The sequence below is a fragment of the Acanthochromis polyacanthus genome, chromosome 7 (genome assembly GCF_021347895.1).
Source record: "Acanthochromis polyacanthus isolate Apoly-LR-REF ecotype Palm Island chromosome 7, KAUST_Apoly_ChrSc, whole genome shotgun sequence".
Lineage (NCBI taxonomy): Eukaryota > Metazoa > Chordata > Actinopteri > Pomacentridae > Acanthochromis > Acanthochromis polyacanthus.
In genome coordinates this window covers 28,442,873-28,453,510 of record NC_067119.1, presented here as the reverse complement: position 1 = coordinate 28,453,510, position 10,638 = coordinate 28,442,873, and the positions used below count along the sequence as shown (strand labels likewise).

Below are 10,638 nucleotides of genomic sequence, written 5' to 3'. Positions count from 1 at the left end.
AGCTCCAAAGTTATCATGATTCATTCTCTTTGGAACACGAATGCCTGCAGGAAATTTCCTGGCAAATCATCTGATTGTTCTTGAGATATTTCAGTCTGGATCACAATATGGGCCGAACAAATGACATTTATAGAACCCTGCTGCTGTATCATGGCTAAAAAATAAAATAAATGACAGATGAACAAGGCAGATGAGGGGAACATAATGAGTCTTTTATGAGATATCTACGGCTGATTGTGGCCTGAATACTGCATCGCTGATTTTATTTCCTCAACAACCTCCTTAAGATACCCAAACTAAAAATTAATGATCCAATTACTAAAACATGAAGATTTTGTTTGTAACAAATGTTCTTTGTCGGAGGCAAACTAACTGTCTGATAATTGCTTGAAATGTCTTCTTCTCTTGCCATAAAAGGAAACAAATCTTTAGATGTCAAGATTTTATGATTGTTTTATGTCTTTATTGTTAACATATTTCTTGGAGAATTGTCAAGATGGCCCCCAGTAAGAATTACTTGTCTCACAGAGACATCAAAGCCTACTCATTAGACACAAAGGAAAATATGAGAAGGAGGAAATGTTTGCATCATAGAGTGAGAAGCAACTTTTACAGAACAACCAAGCATCTGGTTTTCACCCAGTCGGATTCCATCTGGGTTGTGCTATTTCAGACGGCTGTGAGACGACACAGAAAGGTGACAAGACAATTTTTTTTTTTTTGTGCCTCGGATGAATGATCCACATGATCCTCCACTTTCATGTAACCACCGCTACAAAGTGGAAAACAGAATGATAATCTAAAAGTTTGATGTGTTCTCTGAGCAAGTGGTTGTGAGTGTTCGTGTTGAACAGAAAACATTTATGAGCCGAATAAATGGTTCATCCATCAATCTGCTACACTCGCTTTGTCATGTGAAGAGTTCTGTGGGCTGGAGTCTGTCCCAGGTGGTACAGGGTGAAACAGAGGATATAACCTGGGCAGGTCACCACTTCATGGACAAAGTGGTATTTGTGTTATTTTGGATAGATTAAGGAGGGCAGGAAACAATGTGGCAACACAGCAATCTGCCACAGATCTCAAGCATGCACATGCCACACTTGACATGAAGGTTATTTTGTCTACCCAAGATCTGACTCTATTCCAGTCAAACAATCCTGCATACATTTGTGTTTGTCCAGACATGTAAACATCACTCCATCGCCAATCAAGCGTGCAAACCAATTTTTATGTAAAGTGGCTGCTGTCACTGTGTTAACACTGTGTGCATGTGCTTGTGTATGAACACTGCAGTGTGCGTCGTCTGTGTAGAAGGCTGCAGAGCCCTGTCCTGCCTGCCTTGGTGTGTCTGATTTCTCTGTTGTGGTGGTGGGATTACTCTGGGGATTAGCAGGATACTGGCAGCACCCATCGATGGGACAGAGATGACAGTTCCCATCATGTAGTCTCCCGCTTCAACCCGTTGCTACTTCCCAGACTTAAAGCGGCACAAACAGCAGATTACATGAGTACGACAGCAGGGGAAGAAGTCACACATCACACAGTGGAGATTAGGCTAAACAAACTCGTCTTGGGCTGCCTGGGGGTATTCAGCCCAAACATGGAGAGCTGTCTCTCATGGCCCAGTTTGGGCTAGATTAGGAAGCTGTAGACAGCATTTCCCTGCACAAGACTTTGGAAAAAAACAACTGCTGGTGTACTATTCAAATAAAGGCATGACCCAATATTATAAGTTTGCAGATGTAAGCATCACAGCTTCCACTCAAGAGCATTGGCAGGGCTTTCATCTTTGTGCGGTTATCACCACAGAAAATGATGCCACTGCAAATTTTGCACTTCAAGAGACTGTCAAGTGTCGAACACAGACAGCCAGTGATCAGAATCACTTGCACAGTGAAGCTTAATGCATGTTAACTCTTGGTGACACTGGTGCAGAGCTGACCTGTGAGGCCCTAGGACCCCGGGGAATGAAGACAGAGCATGCTCCTGGGTGTATTTGAGCCATATGAGCTTGTGTTTGCTCAGTTCTCTGCTGCTTTGTACCTTTTAAGTTACACAGACTTCCTATTAATGTTTGCAGAGCAGCGGCTTGTGTGGGAGTGCAATGGAAGCTGTACAGGCACGTCATATGGAAAAGCCTCCAGTCGCCTCCCTTCTATTAAGAACACAGAAGCCATTTTCTCTGTCATTTAATAGGAGGAAGTCTCCAGAATATTAAATATTTGCCTGTCGCCGTTTCATGCAATGTGGAACATAATGGAAAAGTGTGCTTAAGCACTATGAGTAGTGGGTTTATAATTCATTGCAGACTTAATACACTATTTGAATGTTTATTAGAGAAAACAAAAAGTGCAGACACAAGCGACTCTGTGTGGGAGCATCCTCAACTGTAATTGCATGTAGTGACTGACATAGTTTAAAGAAAACTGTTTGGGTGGGTGTAGCTTGACTTGTCAGATTTTATTTCTTGTTTTTATTCAAATTACACTTTACTTTCTGGAGTGCAGTTTGACCCCTTGTTATAGCCACTTTCATGTGCCAGAAGCCAAAGGTCTGATCTCACCGTGGTTTTCCTGTTAGCACTTTGTTTCTATCAGGTTTTTCTTATCTTGTAAGCCAAGTTTGTATGTTACAGTGCATGCTACAGTCATGTATATTTTGGACATTTCCAAATGAGACATAAGAGGCTTACTCTGCATTAACAAAAATAATAAGTGCTAACAATCACCCTGATGTGTATGGGCTCATTAAACACCTTTAGCAGATTTGATCAGTGAGCCATATCTGCAAAGGTGCTGATTTATCTGGTGAGAAGTGCGAAGAATATCAACACTTGTTAACTCAAAATAATTGTCAATTAGTCCCGACTCATCAACACTGCAGAACTTGTGTGAGCGCCAACTTTTGGGCTGGTTGTGGAAGGCTAACTTCATGATTAATTTTTCAGATCAGATCCAATCCACATCACTCAGCAAACACTGGCACCGTGTTGATATTTAACACTCTCAGAGTTGTAACTTATTTTTCCATGGGGAAAATTTTTTTTCAAAGGTGAAAAAGTTTCTGCAGAAAAAATATTAGTTAGTGATACCAACTTTCTAGCAAGATACATTATACAAAGTGTTTAAAATGTACTTGATGGCTTCAGTAGTGGTTGACGATAACTTTTGAGCTTCTGGGCCATGAAAATTTTTTACCTGAAGTTTATTTTTCCTAAAACTTTGTTGTTGTAGCTTCCTCTTTCAGTTCTGGAGAAAAGAAAAACTCTCCCATTGATGGTTTGACCACAAACCGTTTGCCTTTTGCACAAGTGCTGCAGAGCCTCTTACACAGAAACCATGCGTTTACTAATTAGGGAAGTATTTGCTTTCTTGCCAAGAGTTGCATGTGAAGACTGATAGTACTCTCATGTCTGTCGTACATATGAAGCCACAGCCAACAGCGGTTCAGCTTTGCATAAAGGAGGGGAAAGCAGTCACTGCTGCTTTTTCTAAGGGTAACAAAATCTGGCTCTCGGCTCCTAAAGTCTGTTTGGAAAGCAGGCAGTGCAGATTCCAGCCAAGAAATAGTTAGTAAACTGTCTTTTTTAGTTAAGTTTGTGTACAGATACAGAAGCTACTGTTACCTTTATAGAAGCAAGATAACTATTCCCCCCATCTTCAGTCTTTATGGTGTTTTTACATTAAGTAAAAATTCTTAACAGACAGACATGGAAGTGCTTTCCATCATAACTCTCAGTAACAATGAAAATAAATGTACTTTCCAAAATGTAGGATGATTCCTTTAAACATACCAAGAAATTCATTAATATTTATTGAAAGATTACCAACTTTTACAAATGTATCACTATCAAATAGAATCACAGTATATGTTTTTACATTTCAAGAATAGCAGAACTCATGATGGAACAACTTACGCAGATTCAGCGGAAAAGCTGTGAAATATATTTGCAGGAGTATGCACATCACGCCACACACACACATACATATATTCTGCTTACGACTCCATATGTTCAACCTTCAATGGCTACTAACAACGTTATTGTAAGGATATGTAAATTTTAGTGCACTCTCTTTCAGAGTTTGCAATGAAAAAGAGAATGGGAACATTAGAGCGTTGTGTGTGGCTAAATGCACCTCAGCAGAAGTTACCTCTATCTGTCAAACAGAAGGATGATGTACATTGAAATCACATTCCCTTCCTCGTGGCACTCACATCTATCACCAGTTTATGGCCACTCTCCCCACTCTAGCACATTTCTGCTGTGACATCCATCTATGTCAGCGTCCTAACTTGCATATCCGGAGGCCTGCGATGTTTCGCTGTTCTTTAAAGTGATCATAACATATTCTTGACAGGTCTCACCGTATGTTTTCTCTGCATCTGCAAGCTTCAAGAGTGGCTGGAAGAAGGTCAGATATATGTAATAGATTTTTTGACACAACTTAATGCCATGTCCAATCATGGTGAATGAGTGTCACTTTTGACAAGTGACTGGCCTTATGTGCAACATTCGGTGACAAAAACCAAAAGGCTGTTTCTTTACAGGATCGTGCTTCTGTTTTAATGACGACGTGATACTCAACCATTCAGCTGCCAATTTCCCAAGTCAAACTGTCTAATTTGCATAGCAGGGAAAATTGTGGTTTTGTTTGCTCGCAGCTATTAACGCTTGCTGGATGTGACGGATATCTGTCTGCATGTATGACACGGAGTTCATGTGCTGCACATCCAGACTCCAGTTACGTGTTTGTGAGTATAAATGTCCATGCAATGCTGAGGTTCTGCTGTGGCACCACTTTTGGATGGTGAGGCTCCTCATATCCTTTCTTAATACGGTACACAGACTGGTTGCTGTGTCTCTGAGTGTGTGAGGAGCAGGTAAATAGGAAAGGATCTAAATTATCCTACGGCTGCACTACAGCATTCTGGAGCAACCCCAACACACAGATGCTGCTGCTGCTGCTGCTGCTTATCACAGTGCTGCAGTGTTAGGGAGGAGCTCAAATGTGCTCACAGCAGTAGCTTGTGGCAACTTCCTCCTGTCTCCAGATACTGTGAGCTTTGGTCACACACTCTGTGTGTCGATATGTTGGTTAATCCTCTTTATTAGTCAATAAAACCCCATTACATTTGCCCCAACAAGTCTGCAAGCTATAACTACAAGACTACGAACAAGTAACTTTTGTTGAGGTGAAGTAAGTCAGCACGAGCACCAAGCTCTACCACTGGGGCATAATTATAAACATTTGTGCTTTTTTCTGAAACATGACAGACAGTTGCATGTCACCTGGCTGAATTCTTCTCAGTGTTGTCAAGCATTCCAAAAAACAGCAATGCACACATTAGCATCACTTTTTGGGCAGGACCTGCTTATTAAAATAGAGGAGATGCGCATGAATCTACATTCTGCTCCTCGACTCATCAGGTTCTCAGTTAACAAAATGAGCTAAAATAAATGGAAAACTAAATAATTTCTGATGTAACTGGGCTGCAAGCTACAGTCAGTCACTCACCTTTGCTTTACTCACATAGAAACTCCTCTTTACCATCAGAGGGCACTAAATTTCCACCTGATGCTCTCAAACAGTCATTAGATTTTACATACCACTGGAATTACAGCTGATGCATTATTGATGGATGAGATTCAAAACTGCTGGGAAAGTTTTCAAATTTGGTCATATTAAGAATGTAAAAAGAAAATCCTTCTTCCTCCATCTACATTTGGAAGGAACCATAATGATGACTCAAGTCTGATGCAATGACATCCTAATTAGCCTGCTTTAACTTGCTGAATATGGCTATTACCTGCAATCATCCAGTCAAGGTCTGACAAGGTCGCACAGTTTTGAGTCTTGGTTAAAATATAAAAAAGAAAAAATCAGCGCTAATTTCGGGTCAAGAAAAATCAGCGGTGCCAGTGTTAAAGATTTCACACTGACAGAAAGCTGAGTGGAGGGTTATGTAAAATCAGGAAAGCCAAAAAAATTCTTTTCCATTTTGTGATATCCCGATATGTTTAATTTTTTTTAGATAATAGAATATCAACGATGTAATAATGAACAAAATTATCCGCAGAAAATGACCCAGAAGAACAATAATCCTTTCAAACCAAATTGAGTTACAATGTTAGAGAAGTAAATTTATATTTCTATTGTGTTTATATTTGTCTGATTCTGCTCTCATTAATCAGATCTGGATATTTATCTTTTTGAAACTGTAAGAAGCCTAATTTTTCACTATGTGTCGACTCCGGGGTAAACATACAATGAAGCAGATTAAGTGATCCAAAATTGCAGTCACTAAATGCATCACGTAGTGTGATCATTTCTTCTGGCAGTACAATCAAACCTAGCGCAGGGTTAATCCTACCAGCAGCGTACTGGACGTGGCTTCCTGAGCGGATGAACAGTGACAGATGATGAGTTTAGTGCCCTGAGGATTGCGGACAAGATAGTCAGTGATCTGCTATCAGCCATTTAACACCGCAGAGTCCCAACCGCGGCGGCGGCAGCCCGGGAGACCGACTCAGTCTGAGCGACTTGTGGAGATAATTCGCTTGGAGGGGGTAATATTGATTCAAACGGGGGATTCTCTGTCTCACAGGTTAACCTCAGCACTCCCACCTCTTCTACACGGACGCAAAGTCTGGAGGAGAGACATCTCCAGAATCGTTACGCACAACTTTTACGCACAGCCGGAGAGCCGCCGATGCACGGATCTCGACCCGCGGTCCATGTCACCTGCAACAAGGACTACACAACAACTTCTGCTCCCACAGGTGTGATCATTTTAAGTGTGCAAACTGCAGGGATGGATGTGACGATCCGCTCCGTACTCTGCTGAAACGCAGCCCAAACCGCACGGAAACAGGGAACTTGCTTGGAACAGCGAGCCGCGCCGGGTGCCAAAATGAGCCTTTACTGGCAGAGCTGGAGGATCTTACAGATAGTCTTTGCAACAATCACAGCAATTCTCACACAAGGTAAGTGACCTGGGACTAATTGGTTGCGTGTTGTGATGTTTTTTAAATCCTGAATACCCTCGTGGAGCGTGCAGCCTACAAGCTCAGCAGGTGCCAAAGTACAATGAATTAATCTAAATCCTCTGCGAACTGTCACTGCTTTGGCATTCACCGTCTATACTGTAATTAATGCAAACAGCTGAGAACAAATAAGCATTTTAACTGAACTCTCCATGTTGTGTACATGATGAGAGGTGGGCCTTCCCTCAGCAATACCATGCCTCCAGAAAAACAGCCTTCTCTGAAAGTCTAAATAATAAATAAATGTCCTCATTTGAGCCACAAACTTGCATCTTCCTCTACAGTGATACAGCTTTCCAGCGAGCCTGACATGAACATATGTGTCTTACTTGCAGCAAAGGGGGTGTCACAGCAGCGAGGAAAATATAAAACATTTAACATGAAATCAGTGAGGAGTAAAACACTTGATGGGGTTTTATTACAACTTGAGCCATGCCTTAATGCTCGGTACTTTGCCTCTCAGGGGGGAAGTCTTCGGCTCCCTGATGGCTGTCTGCTCGGACCCCATTTCCACACACTGGAAGGCAATAAGAAGCAGACAATCTGAATTCCCAACGTGATAACAAAAAAAGAAGAAGAAAAGCACATCACAAAGGCATTTACTGTAAAGCCTATAACTGCCTTAGATGGCCATTTCTAGGGAATTCGGGCTGGCTGATTTGTGGGGATAAAAAGATGACAAAAATTGAGAAATTGTGATAAAGCAGTCCTTTAAAGCAGCTTTAAGAGTCTCATTGGACATAGCAATCCCTACCAATCACTGCATAAGCTTAAGCCACCCCCGATCTCTTGCTCTCTTTCCTCATCTCCCCCACCCTGTCCCTCAGCACTCCAGAGGATTGCATGCTATATGATCAGTGCTGCATCATTTTTGTGTTTTCCTACGTTGTAAAGCACTTCCTAAAGCATGTAAGATGAGAATGTGAAGCTGTATAGATTGCTTTGACCTAAACTGTGGGATCTGATGTCTGTGAAGTGTTGTGGTCAAACTTTTATCCTGGGTAGTGTAGATGAGCAGGCCTGTTTTGCAGCTTTACTGTTGTAGCCCAGGTCACTGTAATGACATATAGTCAATGATACAACAAAACATAAATACTGAATCAGTGAGCACGCTCCATGAAATGCACCAACAATAGAGTTAAAAACAGATTTGCGTGAACTCAGATCTTCGCGGCTTTCCATTTCTTTGCAGGCATAATAATTGAGTCTTCCTCCAGTAATAGACTTAGCATTGAAGCACTTGTGTTTCTGCTATGTAATTTATCTTCCAGACCATTTTGGATCAGTTTGTCCTCATGTATGGATATCATTTGACAATTAACCACAAAGCTACAAATGGTTTTTATACTAACAGCTCCTCTTTCCTCTGTCTTACACCACCATTTATCTTCCAAGTGGATCCCTAAGTGTCAACATCAATACAAATCTTTGCATCCAAGGACCAATTCATTGATTAGCTGTCAGATCCTAATGAAAACCTTTAATGGTCAATTAAAGGTAGATGCATTTGAAAGGTCAGCAGATCAGAGGATAAAAACACACAGTGCTAACATTAGTTTAAGAAAAAAGTCTGCTTCAGCTGCATAATTAGTGTTATTAGCATCTAGGCCATTAACACCTTCCTATTTTTAAGTATTCATAATGAGCACATTGTTATGTTTGTGACCATCGTTTGATGATAAACTCTGAACAACAGCACGGAAGAGAAACTTAGGGACACAAATACGTCTTTTAATATCTCAACTACTGATTCCAATGCAGGCATCGTTGTCTTGTGTGATGCCATTGGGAATCGTCTCACTTCTGCAAGCTGTTTTGCACATATGGTAAAAGCCATTAGTGCACATTAGAATTCACAAACGGTTGCCCGGGCTTTGTGCGTTTTAATAGAATAATACAAAGATTGATTACAATTTAAGAAATAATGCTAAAAGACAAGCACACTGAAAAGCAGTTAGCCGGCATGCCAGTGAAAAGAATTTAATATGGAGCCATAAGACAAACTGCAGGGCAAAATGTAGCTCATTAGATCCAGCAGTGTTTTTATTAAAACTGGTGATGGGGAACATTATTTTGAAACGAACGTGCCTTTAATGAATAAAGTCGCAAGCCTTTAAATAAGTTAACTTTGTTGTTACTTACATAAGCCACAAAGAAAATCCAAGTTACAGTATTAAACTTTTAAGAAGTTTTCACTTTTATTTTAATGCATGACTGTAAAGCTCTTATTGGGTTTGTAGTTAAAAAAAAAAGATATTATACACATGAAAAGCTCCATTTTAAATGATTACATATCCATGTCAGAAAAAAATCCCTATCTGTAGTTAATTTTCTGCTATCAGTCAAAGGTAGTGATAGTTTCATAAGGTGTGGAAAAAACTAACTTGTAAATCTAATTTCATATGGAGAGCATTTTCATTTGGACACGGAGGGATGAAGAAAGATTTAATTAACAACAAAATGCTGGCATAAAGGAAGTCTTCTGCTTTTTTTCTCATAGAAAGCACTTAACCTACATACTGTAGAGAAACAAAATGAAATAAAGCAATAGTGCAGGGCACTGAACATGTTCTGTTTGCGGGAGAGCAGCCTCTGAGAGGTGGCTTTCAGAAGCAGTCAGGACATCTGCACGGCAACGCTGATGCTTTCTGACTCAGCCAAGGAGGAAGAGAAGCTCAGGGTCTTCAAAATGAATGATTTGAGAGACTGGAACAGCTGGTGCAGCGGATTTGCTCTCATGTTTATCAGATTAGAGTAGGACTCTTATCATGATAGAAGTTTTGCTTACATTGGATGGTTGTTAAATATCGAAAATATTGGCAAAGCAGAAGGGGGTGCGCCACTTAGCCTGCCATAAACAAACAGTGCCTGCAGAGTTTGAACCATATCCACAAATAGATTGTGTGCCTCATTTAAAGGCTCTCCTTCGGGTTTTATGAAATGAAGAGCACGTGAATTAACAAGAGGAGCAGCAATGGCCCATCAAATCCAACTGTAAAGGTGCGAGCTTGCATGTGAAGTACTTTGTACTGGCGGTGCTTTCTCCCTCCTAGAGACAGTGAGCCAGTTTATATGCAGTCCAACATGCTTCTGCCAACTCTGGTATTAAACAGCACATCTGTCACTGTGGCCACTAGTAGGCTAAGCCTGGACAGCCCAGATCTCAGGCCCCAGTGTCTGCCTCATACAGTGTGTCGCCCACTCAGTGAACATGACTGACACTGTTGTCTGCGTGTGGAGGGGATAAAAAAGACGCTGTTGTCTTTCTTGGATGGCTGCTGGGCTGACATGATTGTGACACGTACAGTATAGTCATTGCTGTGTGAACTGTCAGACCATCTTGACAGGCTCTTTGCCGGGTTGGATGACTGAGGATGAATAGCAGAAGAGACCATGATAGACGGACTCATCAAATGCCACCAGCGATGACGGACACGGCGGGCGAGTTTGAGAGTTTGACGTGGAAAACCCTCAGATCTTCCTCGCTGGATAAATAGCAATTAATAATGCGGAGACGGACATCACTCCACGTGGCATCTTCTGTCACCACTTTACAAATAAAACTGTCCTATAGTTCTAGATATGGTCTCTTT

At 41.2% G+C, this 10,638-nt stretch overlaps 1 protein-coding gene across 1 annotated transcript in view; it reads left to right on the top strand.

Annotated features, from left to right (window-relative positions):
- The first annotated feature begins 6,294 nt into the window (after positions 1 to 6,294).
- LOC110950525 (transmembrane protein 132D) overlaps positions 6,295 to 10,638 on the top strand; it is a 29,561-nt gene continuing 25,217 nt past the window's right edge. Inside the window, exon 1 of the mRNA XM_051950334.1 lies at positions 6,295 to 6,985. Coding sequence (XP_051806294.1) covers positions 6,913 to 6,985 — 73 coding nt within the window. The 5' untranslated portion in view covers positions 6,295 to 6,912. The remainder of the gene's footprint in view (positions 6,986 to 10,638) is intronic.